A 20537-nucleotide genomic window follows, 5' to 3' on the forward strand; every position below is an offset into this window, starting at 1 on the left:
CAGGGATGGCGATGGATATGTTTGTCTGACACCCTCCATCTACTCACAGAATCTGTGTCCCAGTTCTGATTCTGACTAAATATCCTAAGGGATCTGCATTCTTTCATGCATCCCTTGAATGCAGATGCTGGGTAAAATATAGCTATTCATTTAAACTGGAATTGCAGATAGATAATAATGTTTTTAATATGTCGTAATGAATAGTTATACATTTTTATACGAAAGGGCTCCAAACATATATTTGAGCTTGGAAATTAATGCAGGATTTGCTAAAGGAACTTTGTTTTTTTTCTTTTTTTCTTTCTTTTGTTGGTGTTTTGTTTTTTGGCACAGAATTTCTCTGTGTAACCCTGGCTGTCCTTTGTAGACCAGGCTGGACCAGGCTGGCCTTGAGATATGTGGTATGTGCCACCACAGCTCAGCGGAACTATGTTCTTTATGACTCCAAAGGTATAGGTAAAACTACATCATGGCTCACACATTTTATTTTTTTATTTTTATTTATTTATTTTATATATAAGTACACTGTAGCTGTCTTCAGACACACCAGAGGAGGGCATCGGATCCCATTACAGGTGGTTGTGAGCCACCATGCTGGGAATTGAACTCAGGACCTCTAGAAGAGCAGTCAGTGCTCTTAACCGCTGAGCCATCTCTCCAGCCCTGCTCACACGTTTTAAAAATGTTCAACTTGACTGCAGGAGACTGTAGCCCTAGCTTGAGCAGACTGAGACAAGGCTGCCTGTTCTATGTCAGGCTGGACTCTAAAGCAAAACTCCAGATCTAATTCTGACAGATAGACAAACAAACAAACAAACAAAAACCCCACAAAACAAAACAACAAAAATTTGAGTTCACTTCTATCCACCTGCCCCCACACCTATCCCTTGTCTTGCAAGTTTAAATTCAAGGCAAACAAGGTGTTGTTCCAGGCCAGTCATGCCCATAAGTGGGACCCTGACTCAAAATAATCAATCAATCAGAGGGCATTTTTGAGGTTTCTATGTAATTTTTTTTTAACTTGATAAGTCTGTTAACCCTATTTTGAGGCTGACTACAGCCTTCCCAGGTTTGTCAATTGTAGAATAAGAAATCACGAAGACTGAAGAAGTTTAAATGTGTGTTATGATTAATTGGTTTCACTGGATTTAAAGTGCATTCCTCCATTTGTTTGGCATGCATTCTCAGACGACTAGAAGAATTTGGTAGGCAAGCCAAAACATAAATACAATTACTAATTTTTTTTTCAGTGTGAAACGGGGCTTGAATGGTTGCTCAGTGGTTAAAAAAAAAAGCTTGTGCTCACGAAGTGACAGCTTTGGCAACCATCTATGATCCTAGCACTAGCAAGGCAGAGGCAGCTGGATCGCTGTGAATTGAGGCCAGCCTGGTCTACAGATAAAGTTCTAGGAGAGCCAGGGCACGTGAGACAAATGTTGATTGACTGCAAAATTTTTTTTTTACTTCTTTAAAAAAATAAATGAACATGCCAAAAAGCTACAATGTTAAGTGGTTTTACAATGAAATTCAAGCTTCCCCTCCCCAGTGACCCCTAGCTACAGTACAAGTCGCTTAATAAAATTTAAATGGGGTGTGAGGGCTGGGGGTACTGGGCCTAAGGAAGGATTTGTAGCGTTAAGTGAATTCCTCGAATGTGTAATTTTTCAATATTCAGACTACCATGCATTTCTTTTCTCTTGAGACCAGGTCTCACTACCGCCCAGACAGGTCGGGAGCTCACAGAAATCCACCTGCCTCTGGAGTGCTGGCATAAAAGTGATGGACCTCCACATCCCTCAATACAGATTTTCTTTGCGACCGTGAACTCAGGAGATAACCCTGCCTCTGCCTCTTAAATGAGAGTGCACCACCACGCCCGGGCCCCTCTGTGCACTTTTGTGAAAAAGATCAGTTCTAAAGTTAGTTGATCTAGGGGCTGGGGATTTAGATCAGTGGTAGAGCGCTTACCTAGGAAGCGCAAGGCCCTGGGTTCGATCCCCAGCTCCGAAAAAAAGAACCAAAAAAAAAAAAAAAATAAAGTTAGTTGATCTAAAAGATCAATTCTTAAAGTTGAAGAGAGCTCTCGCCTAAAAACTCATTGAAAAGAGGCTGTGCTGGAAAGCCACAGCACAGTGAGTATGCCATCCCAACTAACGCCAAGTCTCCTCAGTGCCTCGCCCTTTAGGAACTCGCACCCAGTGCCTCCCCGGCGGTCCCGGCTCTTTCTCCGCAAGTTTTCCGCCTGCCGCATTCCTTCCCGGGCGCGTCGGCGCGCGCTGACGTCACGACGCCGCACACGCAGCCCCGCCCATGCAGAGCTGAGCGCCTGGACGGAACTGGGCTCGTTCTTCTGTTGGGAATGTGAGGCTCTCGGTTCGGTCGTGCTCTGCGTTCGTCCGGATCTTCCCTGTCCGCCGCTGCCGCGCCACTGCCACCGCTAGCACCGTCTGCCCGTAGTCCGCGCGTACACGCGGAGGCCGGGCAGCCGGGTCCGAGAGGCGCGCGCCTTCGTGGTCGCCGCCCCTCGGAAGCCTCCGGAGCCTCACACGGGTTCGCTACGGAGGGAGGCGGAGGCCTGCGGGAGGAGGCGGAGGAGGAGCGAGGGAAGATGGCGGCCGTGGAGCTCGAGTGGATCCCGGAGACGCTCTACAACACCGCCATCTCCGCTGTCGTGGACAACTACATCCGCTCGCGCCGCGACATCCGCTCCTTGCCGGAGAATATCCAGTTCGACGTTTACTACAAGGTACGGCCGATCTGCTCGATCGGACCCTGCTGCGGCTCCCGGGCCGCACCCCCTTCCACGTCCACGTCCCGGCCGGTAGCCCTCCAGTCAGGGTCCGCTGAGGTGGCCGCTTTCCGCTATCCCACCACCCTCCACCCTCGCGTCTGCCTCCGGATCTGTGTGGCCCGGGGGTTCTTGTGCGAGTGCTACTGGCCATCCCCTTCGGGGCCCCACGGTAGGCCTGCGGGAAATGCCTGGCCCGGCCCGGTCCCACCCGGTCCTCTTGTCGCTGGGGTATTTTCTACCCTGTCCTCTCTAGGGTTAGCATCAGCTGGACTTTTTTTGCTCCGCTTGACTCTCAGTTCTCCCTACTTTGTCATCTCGGCGGTCCTCTTTACCCGAGTAACTGCTTTCTTCTTCTTTTTTTCCTTCCCTTCACTCTTCGGAGTTCCGTCCTTTTTCCTTTCTCTCAATCCTAAGTGATAGTTAGGGATTATTGGAAGTGGTCTGTGGGCTTCATTTGCATACCCTTGAAAGCTTTTGTGTGGTTTCGGGTTTTGTTTTGTTTTGTTTTTGTTTACACTTTGTGTTGGATTGGGAATTTTGTTAATAGACTGGCTCCTTAGAAAGGACTCTGGGAAATTTTCTGAAAGCAAGAAGTAGAAATCTAAATTATGCCCATGTGTATGAAAAGTGCGATTTTTGAGTCGCTCCCCCTCAAAAGTCTGAACAGAAAGTCTTAAGTTGCTCTCCAAGGAGTTTCAAGGGTAAGTGTCCTTAGACGTGGACAATTTTTGCAGTGTTCTGAGAGGGAGGAGAACTTTATGGACTCGGAGCCTCCCTTTTCCTCTCCCCCACATTTGAGTGTGAACACTGGCCTTATTCAGTGATCCTTGCTTTGAGTCAGCGAGAACTTCAGTTTCCAGTAGCCACTTTTGCAAAATATGACCAGTAAAGGTTTTATTTTATTTTTAGATCTTTAGTATTACTTGATTAGTTAGTTGTCTCCCAAAAGTGTAATTTGATATTTAGCAGATTTGTATGTGCTTATATTTGTTTGGTGTTTTAGGGCGTTTGTTTTATTAGAAAGATTGTCTGCTTTTTCCAGCTTGAGGACATTTTTTCAGAATTAGCAACTGACATACTGCAGTCTATAAAACCCTGCTGCTTTGCACCAACTCTTAACAGGTAAAAATCAGTCCCCTCCTAAATATCTGGAGAAGATTCATTTTGACAGCATGTGTTAAAATTTTTGGATGTAGAAGGAAACTTCCCACCATTCCAAATGGTTTTGATACATTGATCACTTGTGTGTGACTGATGTTAATTTTATGTCTGTAAGCTACGTTGGTCCCAAGGACAAATTAATTTGCTTTTCTCAACCTGGAAAACTGCTGCAGTATATGCTATTTCTGTCGATTTTATTAAGTCATATGCATACATAGGCACCTTCTAGAGCAAATCATTGGGAATCTAGCCAGTAAAAATACCCTTACTCTCTGAATTCTGTCAAAATGCTTTTAGTATCTTTTAGTGCCTTTCACTAAAATTCAAGGTTTCCTTTGAAGATTATAGTTAGTGAATGTGAAGTTAGTGTTTTGGACGTGTGTTCTGTCTCTGTGTAGTTCAGAGTTTTCATACTGCTTTTTTGGGAACATTTTGTTTTACAGTCAGATACTTGATGTGAACCTTAGTGGGGGGGGTTGGAGCTGTGTTAAGTACTGTCATCTGTTACTTTGTTTATAACTAATTCACCATAAGGTAGAGTGTAACCCTGCTAAAACTTTATTTCCTTTTCCTTTTTTCTTTTTAAATAAGAATTATTTGTTTTATTTATGAGTACACACTGTCACTATCTTCAGACACACCAGAAGAAGACATCAGATTCCATTACAGATGGTTGCGAGCCACCAGGTGTTTGCTGGGAATTGAACTCAGGACCTGGAAGAAGTCAGTGTTCTTAACCACTGAGCCACTGAGCCATCTCTCCAGCCCCCCCCCCCCTTTTTTTAAATGCTTTTGCTGTTCTGGAAGTTGAAACTAGAATTTAGCTCATGCTAGGCAAGCATTCTAGTACATCCCCAGATTTTTCTTAACTTTTTTTTAAAAGATTTTTATTTATTTATTATATGTAAGTACAGTGTAGCTGTCTTCAGACACACCAGAAGGGGGCATCAGATCCCATTACAGATGGCTGTGAGCCACCTTGTGGTTGCTGGGAATTGAACTCAGGACCTCTGGAAGAGCAGACAGTGCTCTTAACCTCTGAGCCATCTCTCCAGTCCTTCTCTTAACATTTTATGTATTTACTTTGAGACAGGATTTCAACTCCGTGGCTGGCCTGGAACTCTGTGAAGACCAGACTGGCTTCGTGACTCAGAGAGATACAGCTGCCTCTGCCTCCCTCCTGGTACTGAGATTTAAGCCTGTGCTACAGGGGCTTAGCGCCAGACAAATCTCTGAGAGTTGAGGCCAGCCTGGCCTATATATACACGAGGAGTTCCAAGCTAGTCAGAACCTTGTTTTAAAGGGGGGTAGGGGGAGGGCTTGTTTTAAAAAAAATAAATAGGAGATGTAATCCTAAATTCAAAGAACATACCCTCAGTCATACCTGAAGTGAGCAAAAGATTAGATGGAAGCATTTCTGTTCTCTGATCCCTATACCCTGGGTCTCCTTGACCAGAAGTACAGTTGGGAGCAGCTCCCAGAGCTGCTACAACCCTTCAAGATGGAACCATACCCGGACCTCCAGGATCAAAAGATCATGGCCACCAGACTTAAACTAGAGAAGGAGCAAGTTGAGGCTTGGTTCGTTCAGCGATCCTTGGAGCAGGAAATGTGCCCTCCCTTGGCCAGGCTGCAGCAGTCTGGGATGATACCTCTTCTGCTACCCATAAAGCCCTCTGCTGCCAGCCGCCAAGCTAGAAGTAGAGGCTCATTCCCATCAGTCCGCCTGAGTGCTCAACCAGCTGTAAGCACAGTTGCTGATCCTCCTTCCCCATGGGGCCACTCCAACATGCAGCACAAAAACCTCCCTCACAACACTCCCTCCTTTCCAGACTCCTGGCTGCACCAAACTCACCAAATGGTGGATGCATTCTAGAAACCTCAGGGTCAATGTTTGAATACCTGGGTGCCCTGACAGATGGCATTGGACAGAAATGGTGTGCCAGATGCTGAGTCTCCAACTGGGGCTCCTTTAGAACCTGCAGGGCCACACCCCACAGAGGTCCATCTCTGGCTGAAGCCTATACTTCCAATTCTTTTAACAGCCTCCTCTCAAAGATGGTATACTTCAGGCAGCTATCAACTCAATTCGTAGCGCAGTATGACACTGACTTCTCGCCTCCTTTCCCATGGCATGTTTACAGACTGATATATACTGCCAGAACCACCATTGTCATGAGATTACTAGTTAAAAAGGCTAGCTTTTTTTTCCTCCATGACTTTGATCATTCATTTTGTGCCAATAAGTATTTTATTTGTGTGTGTGTGTGTTTTGTGTGTGTGTGTGTGTGTGTGTGTGTTTTATTGGGGCTTCTGAGGCACCTGCTTGAGGATTTAGATCTGGGAGTGGCTCATTGATAAAATGAAATTGTTGATGAATAAAATTGATTTTAAAAAATAAATAAAAATAAAGGCCTAAACCACTACCATGGCAGCTTTTTATTTTGATACGATCGTTCATGAAGTTTCCTGGTATGGCCTTGGATGAACTCAGTAGTCCTATCAGGCCTTGAAATGCTTCCGACTCCCAAGTAGCTAGGCTTACAAACATGTACCACCATGTCCAGTTTAGGTGGCTTTTTAAAATAGCGTGTATTCTGGCTGTAGAATGGCGAAGTGGTTGAGAACCATCTGTGGTGTTGCACTGAGTCTTTAATCCTACACCTGGACTGGGAGGCAGTCAGATCTCTGTGAGTTCTAAGCCAGCCTGATCTTAGACAGCAAGTTCCAGGACAGCCAAAGTTACACAGAAAAACCCTGTCTCAAAACAAACAAAAACCCCAAACCAACCAAATAAAAGATTTTACTTAGTATAAGAAACATTGGGGGGTTGAGGATTTGGCTCAGTGGTAGAGCACTTGCCTAGGAAGCGCAAGGTCCTGGGTTCGGTCCCCAGCCCCGGAAAAAAAAAAAAAAGAAAAAAAGGGCGGGCTGGATCTGGGGTTGAGGATTTAGCTCAGTGGTAAAGCACTTGCCTAGCAAGCACAAGGCCCTGGGTTTGGTCCCCAGCTCCGGAAAAAAAAAAAAAAAAAAAAAAACATTAATTTTCTTGGGAAAATGAACCAAGAAAAATTTAAACCATCGTGATTTGGAGCGTGCACTAAGATAGCGGAGTATGCTGGAAAGCTACATGTTAATTCTCAGTGACACTGGCATAGTCACAGTTAGCAAGAGGTTGAGTATATAGGACAGCCCAGAAATAAACAAAAACAATTTGAAGTTTCATAACATAATGAAGACATATGTTATATTTCAAATCAAATGGGAAAAGATTTTTGAGATGCTGTATTTAGATAACTTGCTGTTTGGTAAGTTTGACAACTACCTCAGATCATGTACCAAAGTGAACACCATGAAGTTATAGTTTTAAATATACTTATTAGAATCAACAGAATAAGTTATGTCAGTATCTTACTAAAATTTATTTCTTAAAGTAATTTTAAAGATAATTTACAAATTAAAAAATATCGCATAAAAAGGAATGAAAGGTAAAGGTTGCTTGTCTTGCCAACACTGCAGTGCCATCTTGGCATGGAGAAGACTTTTCTAAGTGTGAAACCAGAAGAAGCCTGGAGAAAGAAGTGTGAGGACCTGAATTCAGCTGTCGGAATAGACAGGAGGGTTTTCTGCAGTAACTGGCCAGCCAGCCAAACCTAACTGGTGAGCTTCAGGCCAGTATAGGACCCTGCTTCAAGAGAACGAGGTGGCCTCTGTGTCCCATGTGCACAATTAAAACTTAAGAGAAAAGAAAATTAATAGAAGCCACTAGAGTGTTTGTGGAAATACAAACTGACATATCTTTTTGTTGTTGTTGTTGTTTTGAGACATGGTTTCATTGTGTAGCTGTCCTGGAACTCACAGCTCGACTTCCCTCTGCCTCCTGAGTGCTGGGATTAAAGGCATGTGCCATCACTGCCTGTCTGGCAACATACCATTTTTAATGTTTAAAGTCTATACTTGTGTGTGTTTCATGTATCCATATGTATACCTACATATGGAGGCCAGAGAACAACCTGGGGTATGTTCAAGATCAGCACCCATCTCTTGACACAGTGTCTCATTGGCTACATTGAGCACAGTGTCTCAGGGATCTTACTGCCTCCACCTTCCAGTGCTTCAAGTATTCAGCAGAGGGAGGTCCATACGTGGATGCTAGGATTTTCTCTGGTTCTCATGCTTACAAAGCTAGCAAGCAAGCATGCAAGGAAGCAAGCACTTTGTTGATTGAGCTAACTCCCCTGCCTCCATTTCTTTCCTCCCTCTGCTCCCCTATCTTCCCTTCTCTTTCCATTCTCTGATATTGTTGATATATGGTCTCCTGTAGCCAAGGCTGCCCTAAAACTCATGAGCTGCTAGCCCAGTGGTTCTTTTTTTTTTTTTTTTTCTTTTCTTTTTTTCGGAGCTGGGGACCGAACCCAGGGCCTTGCGCTTGCTAGGCAAGCGCTCTACCACTGAGCTAAATCCCCAACCCCTAGCCCAGTGGTTCTTAAACTGTGGGTTGAGATCCTTTTCCGGTTTCATAGCAGATATCCTACATGTTAGATCTTTACATTATGATTCATAACAGTAGCAAAATAACAGTCATGAAGTAGCAACAAAAATAACTTTATGGTTGGGGTCACCACAGCATGAGGATCTGTATTAAAGGGTTGTAGCATTAGGAAGGGTGAGAACTGCTGATTAGCCGTCTCCTCCTAAGTGGTAGGGTTATAGGCTGATTAGCCGTCTCCTAAGTGGTAGGGTTATAGGTACATGTACTATGCCTGTTGTTTTTAAGAACTTTTATTTACATTTATTTGTTTTAGAGAGGTGAGTGTTTTCTTGCACTTGTGCATTTGCTCTTACGCCATGCCATTTGTGCACAAGCCAGAAGGACAACATACTGGAGTAATTTCTCTTTCCACTCTTGAGCTCCAGAGACCAAACTCTGGTCAGGTTTGGTGGCAAGTATCTTCACCTGCTGAGCTGCATTGCCTGCCACACTTCATTCTTACTTTACTTTTTAAATGATGTGTGCATGTAGGCACGCTTGGAGTGCAGAAGCATGGCATCCCCTGAAGCTAGGTGTTAGGTATGGTTATAAATGAACTCGTGTCCTGGGTAAGAACAAGAACAGTGTGTGCTTCTAACTGCTAAGCCATCTTCAGCTCTCCTTCCCTGCTAGAAGTAGAATGCTTGCTAGCGTGTGGAGGTCCTCTTTAGCTAGATCCATAGTACCATAAAATAAACTTTTCATGTTAAACACACAGACAAATAGAATAGGGTGATGGATGGAGCTGCATTTATCTTGCACACAGCTCTAAAAGTGACCATTTCTTATGTGCATGTAAATACATATATACACGTTTATTTATTGTGTGCATGCGCATGCGGAGATCAGAGAAACCTTGACAGTGGTTGGTTCTCTCCCTCTACTGTATGTGTTCTGAGGAATCAAACTCAGGTCCTCAGCCTTGGCAGCAAGCCTTTGCCCACTAAAACATCTCGTTAGCACAGAGGAACCATTTCTTTTCTTTTTTTTTTTTTTTTTTTTTTTTTGAGCTGGGGACGAACCCAGGGCCTTAAACCTAGGCAAGCGCCTCTACCACTGAGCTAAACCCCAACCCGGAACCATTTCTTATAATCCAGCATGTAATCCTAGCAGTCAGGAGCCTAGGACGGGGTGGGAGTCAAGGAATTAAAGGCCACCCTGGTAGCCTGTGGTGGTGGTGGTGGTGGTGGTGGTGGTGGTGGTGGTGGTGGTGGTGGTGGTGGTGGTGGTGTGGTGGTGTAGTCATGTCCAGCCAGTTTTATTATAGAACCTAATCTCTCACCCATTTACTCCTTCTTTTATTTGGATACAAATCGAGATCATATTTCACCTGTGATATTTTAATAACTAATAATCTGACATAATGCACATCTGATTTCAAATTGCTTGTTTCAGGACCTTGAGTTCCACTACGTAGTGGTGGAACTTTTTTTTCTTTAAATAGATCGTGTAAAATTTTTTTTTTTTTTTTTAGTTAATCATTCCATTCGTTTATATCTCAAATGAAATCCCACTTCCTGGTTACCCCTCCACCAGCCCCAACATCTGCTCTCCCCCCTACTCTTTGCCTGTCTGAGAGTGCTCCCCCACCCATACTCTCTCACCCCACTGCTCCAGCATCCCCCTACACTGGGGTATCAAGACTCCCCAGGACCAAGGGCCTTCCCTCCTGTTGCTGTCAGACAAGGCCATCCTCTGCTACATCTGTATCTGGAGCCATGAATCCCCCCAGGTACACTCCTTGGTTGGTGGTCTAGACTCTGGGAGAACTGGGTGGTCAGGCCAGTCTATGTTGTTCTTCAGTGGAGTTGCAATCCACCTCTGCTCCTCCAGTCCTTCCACCAGCTCCCCCACCAGGTTCCCTGAGCTCCATCTGATGGTTGGCTCCAAGCATCCACATCTGCGTTGGTCAGTTGGGGACTTCCTCAGGACCTGCCACACTAGGTTCCTATCAGCAAGCACCTCTTGACCACGGCAACAGTGTGGGGTTTGGTGTCTGCAGACATGATGGATCCCCAGGTGGGACAGTCCGTGGTTGGCCCTTCCTTCAGTCTCTGTTCCATTTTTGTCCCTGTTCTTCCTTTGGACAGGAGCATTTCTGGGTTAAAAACTTTGAGATGGGTGGATGGCCCCATCCCTCAATTGGGGGCCGTGCCTGTCTGCTGGAAGAGGACCCTACAGGATCTATCTCCCCCTTTTCTGCATATTTTGGCTAAAGTCATCCCTGTTGGGTCCTGGATGCTGCTGGTGGCTAGCGCCACCCCCCAACCACCCCCGCATATTTTTGTTCGATTTTCTAACCTTTTACCTCTCTCACATCTCTCCAGTGGTGAAACTTTTTGGAGACAAAAATCTCATATAGCTATGGTGGCCTTGAACTTCCTTTGTGGCTAAGAATGGCCCTGTTCTGATCCTTCTGCCTCCCACTCAGTGGGATTACAGACCTGCACCACCACCATATGCAGGGCTGCAAGCACTCTCCTCAGCTATATCCCCAGCTCCTCTCAGTGGTCCTGGAATATATCTTTTTGTGTGCCTGTGTTGAATGTGTGTAATGATGTGTAATGTATGTGCACTTGCACACATATGTACACCAAGATTAGAGAAGACATTGGGGGTCCGACTTTATCACTCTGCCTTATTAGCTTGAAAATTTGTCACCAGACCTGGAGCTAGGCTATAAAGCAGCAAGTTCCAGTGGTACAGCTGTCTATGCTCCCACAGTGCTGTGTTATACTCACATGTGGCCATGCCCAGTCTTACGTTGCTGATGGGGATCTGAATTTAGGTCCTCTTTCTTGGGCAGCAGGTACTCTTCTCCACTGAGCACTCTCCTCAGACTAGATATATCTCTTAAGTCTCTTTTTAGCTGTAACTTCATTTTCCTCTTTTTTCTTTTCATTTTTTTTTCCTTTAGAAATGGGTTATTTTGTTCTGTGACCAGAATTTTATATAGTCTGGAATTTTGATGGTCTCTGTATGAAATATCATTATCTCTCCACCTGGGTGCTTTTGTATTTGTCTCTGGGAACTCTGTGTGTGTGAGTGTGTGTGTGTGTGTGTGCGTGTGTGTGTGTGTGTGTGTGTGTGTGTGTGTTTTCACGCAGTGGAGGCCAGAGGTCAACCTTGGATGTTAGTCCTTAGGCTCTGTGAACTTTGGTCCTTTTGTTGTTGTTTGTTTCAGACAGGGTCTTACTATTTAGACCAGGCTGGCCTTGAACTCATAGAGATGATGCCTGTCTCTGCCTCTGCATGCTGGGTTTAAAGGTACATGTGACCATGATCTGCTCCAACTTGGTTTTTGAGAATGGGTGTCTCTCATAGCACAAGTGTATGGATGTGTACTTTTCTTGCATATGTGCTTGTGTAAGTGTGTGTATGTGTGTTTCAGACCGGCTAGCTAGAGCTTCATAGTGAAATCGTGTTTCAAAAAGGGAAAAAAAGTAGGGGAAATGGGGCTAGTTGGCCAGGAGCTCCAGCCCCATCCCCCACCTCCCTGCCTCCCTGGTGCTGGGATTATAGGAGAGGATGCCTTCCCTAGTGTAGATGTTGGGCATTGAACTCAGGTCAACATACTTGCTCTACAGCTGTTTTTGATGACTAAGCCATCTCTTTAGCTCCTTTTTCAATTTTTTTGTTTCTGTTTTTTTGAGACAGCATTAATAGTTTGCAATACTATTAGGCTAATACTAGGCATAATAGTATGCCTAGGATTCAGAATCTTTTCACCAGAATTACAGATGTGCACTACCACACTTAACTTTCAGGCCAGGTTTCTGTTTTGTAGCTCTGACTCTCTTGGAACTCACTATGTAAAACTCAGAGATCCATCTGCTTCTGTCTCCCAGGTGCTGAGCTTAACCATTACCAGCTCAAGTTTTACCTTCTTAATTTTTGGCAACTATAGATTTTCTGCATTTGAAAGCTTCAAAGTTGAGGCCAGCCTAGTCTACAGAGTGAGTTTCAGACAGCCAGGGCTACACAGAGAGACCCTGTCTCGGGAGGAAAAAAAAAGTAAACACCTATTTTTGTCTATAAATTAAATCAGCCATATTCAGATTTTGTTCTTAAGTTTTCCATTTCCATTTTTGTTATTCTCTATATTCTGTCGTAGAAAAATGAGGTTGCTGTTCCACTAGCTACTAGCACTTTGCTCTAAAAAAGTTACTTAGATCACATATGGCAGTTAACAGGGACCCACAACTGGTTATGGTGCAGAGAATAAGGCTGTGGGATGCTTAGCATGCTCCTCTTCCCAAGACTCAGGGCTCATTGCAGAGTAAGGAACTTAAGCCGTAAGGGTCAGAGGAAGGAGACAACCACAGTGAGACAGCAGGGCACCTGCACATGTGGACTTGCAGCATCTGTGACAGCATGTACAAGTCCTGCTCGAGCCAGACTGCATTTCCAGCACGATAGCCACTGGGCGAAGAGTCACTTCTCTTTAAAGATATGTCCCTTGGAGAGCAGCCCATGCACCAGTGGATGGACTACAATTACGAGGATGTAGACAGTGCAGACTGGATTCTGGTCTTTTTTTGTTTGTTTTAATTTTCTTTGAAGAGGGCACAAAGTTGTGTTGGCAAGGAAGGAAACTGGATATGGAAGAAACTGGGAAAAGGATTGAATAAGATCAAAATACATTGTATAATAGTTTCAAAGAATTAATACATATTTTTAAGGGGGCTAGAGAGATGGCTCAGTGGTTAAGAGAAATTACTGTTTTTGTAGAGGACCAAGGTTCAGTTCCCAGCATCCACTTGGTGGCTCAGAATGGCCTGTAATTCCAGTTCCGGGGGATATGATGCCACCTTCTGAGCTCTGTGACTCCCCTATGGATGTAGTTCATATATATACATAGTCATGTAACCCAGATAAATACTTTTTTAAAAAAGAAAACAATAAAGCTGAGTACTTAGAAAAATTTGAAAGTTACTGTGAAAAGTTAAGCATGTAAGATTTACTGTTAAATCTTATAAATGTGTCCAAAGCATGGTTGGGATGACATATCTATGTGTAGATATTGTGGTTTTCCTTAGGATCACATTTCCAACTTCTAAACTGTTTAAAAAAAATAATAGCAGTACTGAAAACTTGGTTGCTAACTATAAGCTATAGCGCAGACTGTCTTGAGTCTGTCTCTTCTGAGTTTCAAGTTCATCCAGTGGTGGTAACTACCAGTTTACGTTATTCATTCCAGAAATTTAAATGCATATCTAGTACCAGGAATCATGCTAAAGATTGAAGATACAATAGTGACTGAAGCCACTTCATAGATTGTAGAATGTTATGGAGTAATGATTGTTAACAATGCCTTCCCCCATTTATTCTTTGAAATATAAATACACGTTTTTTCTTTCTCTATCCCCACTTCCCTTCTCTCCCAGATCAATTCCTCTGCCCCCCCCCAAAAAAAAAGAAAAAGAAAAAGAAAGGAAGGAAGGAAGGAAAGAAACATCAGGCCTGCAGGGACCTCCGCCACACAAGGTCTAAAAAGATACAATGACTGGACACAAACCCTATCACAGCTGGGTGAGGCAACCCAGGAGGAGGAAAAGGGTCCCATGCACAGGCCAAAGAGTCAGAGACACCACCTCCACCCCCATTGTTGGCAGTCCCATAAGAACGCCAAACTATTCAGCCGTAGGGTATATACAGAGGACCTGGCTCAGACCCATGTAGGGTCCCTGTTTGAAACTTGATTTTCTGTGAGCCCCTATGATCCCTGCTTAGTTAATTTAGTGGCTTGTGTCTGTCCTCTGGCTCCTCCAAGCCTTCCTCCCCCTCTTCTGAGGGCTTCTCCTGTTTCTGCCTAGTGTTTGGCTGTGGGTCCATGCATCTACTCCCATCATTTGCCTCTCTGAAGACAATTGGGGAGAAGACAGTACAGTCTGAGTATAGCAGAGTATCGTTAGGAGTCATTTTTGCTACTTGTGTCTGTTTCTATCCTGAAAAATACTCTCTTAAGTTAATTGCTTGTTTGTCTTGAGCCTGCTTCTGCAAGAAGAACACTGCATCATGGGAAAAGTAGAATGAATGGGATCTGAATTGAGAACTCTGAAAGAGCTCCACAAGGAGTGTTAGTAGAGACAACGTGAGTTATAAATTAACCAAAGAATTCTGGTACTTGTTCTTAATGCAAGGCAGTGGCGTTTATACCCAAAAGGCAGACCTGAAAGAGCTAAGGAGGTAGGGATGTAGGAGCCTAGGCCAAAAGAAGGAAAAAAGGTGAAGGCAGATGACTTTAGCAGTTGGTTACATTCAAGATTTTGGATTCTTTCTAAAATGCATAGGGAGTGCAATTACAAGGAAGATTTAAAATGGGAATGGCATGTTTAGGGTGGTTTTGTTGTTGTTTGAGTTAGAGTCTCCCCATATAGCTTCAACTGGTTTGGAACTTGCTGTGTAGACTAGACTGGCCTCCAGCCTCTGTCCTCTCAGGTGCTGGTTTCAGACCTATGCTACCAGGCCTGCCCAGTTTACGGGTTTGGATGTTAGTTTTGGGGTTTGTTTTTGAGACAGGGCCATACTAAGTAGCTCTAGCTGGTCTCTAACTCACTGTGCCCACCCCCATTTGCTGTTAGTGTGATTGACAAGGAGAGTTATGGAGGGACCAGATCCACCAGACTGTTAAAGTAATGGAAGTAAAAGAAGGTGGTGGAGGTGGAGATTCTAAAATACAGCATCACTGCAGATACGTAAACTGTTTAATGTATTTGTTTAGTCTTAGCCAGATTCACGTACACACGGATGTATTGCGAATATATTCACTTTTACCATTATCCACCAATTCTGTTGTCCCCATGTGGCTGAACCTCTGAAGGAAATGGGGGGAGTGGTGTAGGGAGATACCAGCTTTTTATTGAAAATTTCTAAGTTTTATGTATGCATATATATTGTATATATGGTTAGACACAGCATTCAAACAGAAGTGACATTACTCCCAGTTTGGGAGGGTGGTTGGGGGGCCTCAGAGAAAGTGTGGTAGGTATGTATCATCAGGCACCTGCCAGTGGGGTAAGGAGGCTCCCTGTCGTGTGTGTTACCTTGTCCGTATCCCCTCAGCACCTCAAGGGCGGAAGGATAAGAGTTGCTTTGCTGGATGATAAGGTCACCAGGATTGAAATTGAAGAGGGATCAGAGAAGCGAGCATTTACTGAGGAGCCGAGACACTACAGTTCATCAAGGAAACTGTGGACCTAGGTTTCTAGGAAGGAGAGCCTTGAATCAGGTGCTGACTCCAGAAGAGCCAGGTGGCGTTAGGTGTCATCTGGAGATTGGATACCTTTGTGCAGGCATGAGCTTTGATGTTGGAAAACTTGAACTCTGTATAGTTGGGGTTCACTTGCATTACTATTTTATAAAAGAAAGTCTAAGTCTAAGGTTGATAAGCCAGTCATTTGGAGCAGGGGCTTAGGGGGAGCATACTTACGTATGATGTGCATGTATCAACCCTCAGTTGTGTGTGAGTGCATGTGCACATGTGCCATGGAACACTTGTTGTGTGTATGGAGTCTGAGGATAACCTCCGGCAGGTGTCGGTCCTCACTGTCCTTCTTGTTTTTCTGCTGTGTGCTATTTTCCGTTTCCACCTCCTGTCTTCCCCTTAGGGTTGCTGTGATTACAGCCTGGGGATTCAAACTTCTCATGCTTGTATGGCTGATGCTTTACCCACTGAGCCATTGGAAGCTAAGATGTTTGGGGGATGTCAGTATCTTGGTTTGTACATTTTTGGTTCTGCTTTACATTATTTTGCCCATAAAATTGGAATTTGGTTATAAATTCTCAGCTTTATTTTTCCTTAATTATTCTGTAATGCCTAATTGCCAAGTAAGTATAACTGATGATTGGTACTAGCTCTTATTTTTTTGTAGTACAAAAGTCATTTCCAGGGGCTGGGGATTTAGCTCAGCGGTAGAGCGCTTACCTAGGAAGCGCAAGGCCCTGGGTTCGGTCCCCAGCTCCGAAAAAAAGAACAACAAAAAAAAAAAGTCATTTCCAAGAGTAGCAGTTTCCAACTTATGAACCAGGTTTTAGTGGTAATTTGAACGTCATGATTCCACAACATCACAGTTCTACTCCCCTTCCTGATCATGTGGTCCCTCTCCTCACCAGCACTTGTGGGGTCTGTAGAAATGTGTGCACCTGTTTTCACTTTTTTCTTTCATGTTGGAGATGGAACCTAGGGCTTAATCTGACCTTTTTGTGTGACTGATGATCTTATGCCCATGAGTATGCTTAATTTGTAGTTTGCTTTCCTGCACAGAGTAAACTGCCTTCCTCTTTTTTTTTTTTAAACTAATGTTCTCATCAGTTGAGTTAAATATTAAGGAGCTATAAATACAAAGTGTACTAAGATGATAAAATTCTCTTATGTTTTTGTTTTGTTTTGTTTTTGTATGAGTGTTTTGATTGCTTATATATCTGTGTACCATGTGTTTGCCGGGTGCCAAGGAAGCCAGTAGATTGTGTTATAGCCTATGCCATTGGGGTTACAGACAGTTGAGAGCCACCATGTGGGTGCTAGGACTCAAACCTGGGTCTCCTGAAGAGCAGCCAGTCTAACCGATGAGGCTTCTCTCCAGCCCTTCTTCATATTTGTTTCTCTTTAAAGATGTTACTGATTAGTTTGACTGTCTGTACGTTTATGTGCTTATGTGGAGCTCAGAAGACAGTTGAAGGAGTCAGTCCTCTCTTCCTACCCTGTGAGTCCCTGTGCCTGAGCTCCTCTGGTCAGGCTTAGTGACAAAGCTCCTTACCCACCTTGGCAGTCCCTAAACTGTTCTCGTAAAAACCAGTTCTAACAATTCAGACTATATGTATCCTGTCATCCTGGATCTATAGTAGCTGTACATGTAAAGTTAATATCTGTGGGATATATGCAGAGCTAAACTGAGTGTTTGAAATGGGCTGAAGGCCCCATGGAGCATCTCGACAGGCTCTGATTTCTAGATGGTGTCTTTGCTGTTAGTGACTTACTTCCTGCTACTTTACCAACTTCCAGTTGCTTCTGTGAACTGTTTTCACAGTAGTAGTCCTGAACAATTATGTACAATTGTTAAAGTTTTTATATGTCACAGAATTTATTCTTAAATCTTTCTTTGTGGAGCTGGGACACATTGTAAATGTCTTAATTCTAGTATAGGCAGATGGATCCCTGATTTCAAGGCCCACTTGGTCTTGACTTGAGGTCCAGAACACCTAGGACTATATAGACTATATAGACAGAAACCCTATCTTAAAAAAACAAACAAAAAACCTTTATTACAATCCAGTTTTTTTTTTCTATCACAAAGTTGAAAGTTAAATTAAAAAGTTTGAAATAATTATTTTTCTTTTTTTTCTTTTATTATTATTACAGCTTTACCAACAGGGACGCTTATGTCAACTGGGCAGTGAATTCTGTGAATTGGAAGTTTTTGCTAAAGTTTTGAGAGCTTTGGATAAAAGGTAAATTTTGTGTTATTGTGTATAAGCTTGCTTGCTTGCTTCCTTCCTTCCTTCCTTTCCTTCCTTTTTTCCTTTCTTCCTTCTTCATCTCATATGGCTCAAAATGGCCTTGAACTTGGTTAAACTTCTCATCCTCCTGCCTCTATTTGAGTGCTTGAATTACAGATAAGAGACAGGGTCTCGCACCACCACTACAACAACAAAACCAAAAACCTATTAAAACATATAGAATATAAGATTTGCCACTGATATTATTTTAAAATGTATAATTCAAGGACTAGAGAGGTGGCTCAGTGGTTAAGAGCACTGGGTTCAGTTCCCAGTATCCCTTGCCAGCTCACGCCTGTCTGTAGCTCCAGTTCTAGGGCTTCTGACACCCTTATGCAGACATACAAGCAGGCAAAACACCAATGGACATAAAAATAAATTATTAAAAATTGCATATAATTCAATAATATTAAGTTTACTTACTTTGTTTAACCATTAGTAACAGACATTTCCAGAATGTTTTCACTATCAAAACAAAACTTAGGAGTAGACAGAAGCCCACACTGAATGCTATGATAGCAAATTCCATGGTGTGGGAATTATAGCTCAGTGAAAAGTCTTGATAATGACAGCCATGCTTTTTATATCATAGGAGAGATCAGAGAACATGCTTTTACTTTATAAATACACAGAACACTTACTGAGGGCCAGGCGGTTTGGTTTGGTTTTGAGGCAGGGGCTTGTTTTTGGGTGTTGAACAATATCTCTCTCAATGTTCTCTGCTACATTTGCCAGACTAGCTGACCCTGAGCCTCCAGCAAGTCTGTTGTTTATGCCTCCCATGTCCCTCCAGGGTACACTGGAATTACTGCTGTTGTGTTGCTGTGTTCAGACTCGGGTTGTCAGGCGTGTGAGGCGAGTGATAAGCCATCTCCCTGTTTTTTTTTTTTTTTTTTTTTTTGTTTTTTTTTTACAGACTTAGCCTCACTCACCTTATTCTGTTGAGGAAACAGATACATCTCTCTATATGTATTTAATAGGTATATTTAATGGAAACAGATACATCTCTCTATATGTATTTAATAGGTATATTTAATGGAAACAGATACATCTCTCTATGTATTTAATAGGTATATTTAATGGAGCTAGCTCTAAAGGGAGATACAGTCAGTGGCCTCTCAAGAACCACCTTTCTCTTTTCTGCAGACATTTGCTCCACCACTGTTTTCAGGCCCTGATGGACCATGGTGTTAAAGTTGCTTCTGTCTTGGCCTACTCCTTCAGTAGACGGTGCTCTTACATAGCAGAGTCAGACGCTGCAGTCAAGGAGAAGGCCATCCAGGTTGGCTTTGTCTTAGGTGAGTAATGGCAAAGGAGAGGGGCGTTTTACTCTGAGTGGATTTGTAGTTAAACCTTCTAAGTAATTAGAAGGTTTCTTCCAAGAATTCCCAGTCTGTACAGGCAGGTTGTATACAACTCTCATACCTCCATGTGGCCTACTCAAGTTCACTCTGTAAGTCCTAAACCTTTCTGGCATTCTAGCCCAGGGACAGTAATGACAGCATTTACATATGAGGAAGTAGACTTGGGGAAGTTGAGTGAGCGGACCAGCCCATAGCTTTGAGCGAGCTGTGCTCAGCATGAGTTACGTCTGCCGTCCCAGCATGTCTTTCTGCTGTGTCAGGCCATCACCAAATTATTATTATTTTTTTTTAAGATTTATTTATTCATTTATTATATATAAGTACACTGTAGCTGTCTTCAGACACACCAGAAGAGGGCATCAGATCTCTTTACAGATGGTTGTGAGCCACCATGTGGTTGCTGGGAATTGAACTCAGGATCTCTGGAAGAGCAGTCGGGTGCTCTTAACCACTGAACCATCTCTCCAGCCCCATCACCAAATTCTTTAGCTACTTACTGTTCACTGAATGCGGTGGCAAGAAACATAAATCTTTTTCAGGGACCTGTTTTGGTTTTCAATTCCAAAAGTAGTTATTTTTAATTTTGGGTGAGATACTACTGTAAGGACAGCAGAAACATCGCTTTATAATATCCTGGAAAGATTTATACATATAGAAAAATATTGTTTGATAATTTTGTAACGAGTAGTTTCACAACTGTATACATTAAAACTATGTTTTAGGCAATTATTTGTTCAAATTATTATTTCCTCCTTCTGTACCAGAGATTAGACTTTTTTTTTTTTCTCGGAGCTGGGGACCAAACCCAGGGCCTTGCGCTTGCTAGGCAAGCACTCTACCACTGAGCTAAATCCCCAACCCCCGAGATTAGACTTTTTAAAAGTTAACTATATACGATGTAGTATTATGGAGTTTAGTTCAGTTGTTTTATTGTAAGTGTGTCGCTGTAGCAGTTAACTTCAGGCAGTTTATGAGTTATTGACTGTCATTGCTTTTGTTCTTCAGGTGGCTTTCTTTCTGATGCAGGCTGGTACAGCGATGCTGAGAAGGTTTTTCTGTCCTGCCTTCAGTTGTGTACCCTACATGATGAGATGCTCCACTGGTTTCGAGCAGTAGAGTGTTGTGTGAGGTAAGCTGATTAGATCCTGTCATTAAGTGCTACTTAGTTACACTGGTACTTAGTGCTAGTGTA

At 43.3% G+C, this 20537-nt stretch overlaps 1 protein-coding gene across 1 annotated transcript in view; it reads left to right on the plus strand.

The window, feature by feature from the left end:
• Nucleotides 1–2295: 2295 nt before the first annotated feature.
• The window catches only part of Appbp2 (amyloid beta precursor protein binding protein 2), a 39963-nt gene continuing 21721 nt past the window's right edge, over nt 2296–20537 (plus strand). The window contains exons 1-4 of the mRNA XM_032911766.1: nt 2296–2746; nt 17845–17933; nt 19128–19279; nt 20351–20474. Coding sequence (XP_032767657.1) covers nt 2609–2746; nt 17845–17933; nt 19128–19279; nt 20351–20474 — 503 coding nt within the window. The 5' untranslated portion in view covers nt 2296–2608. The remainder of the gene's footprint in view (nt 2747–17844; nt 17934–19127; nt 19280–20350; nt 20475–20537) is intronic.

Source organism: Rattus rattus, chromosome 9, assembly GCF_011064425.1.
Source record: "Rattus rattus isolate New Zealand chromosome 9, Rrattus_CSIRO_v1, whole genome shotgun sequence".
Lineage (NCBI taxonomy): Eukaryota > Metazoa > Chordata > Mammalia > Rodentia > Muridae > Rattus > Rattus rattus.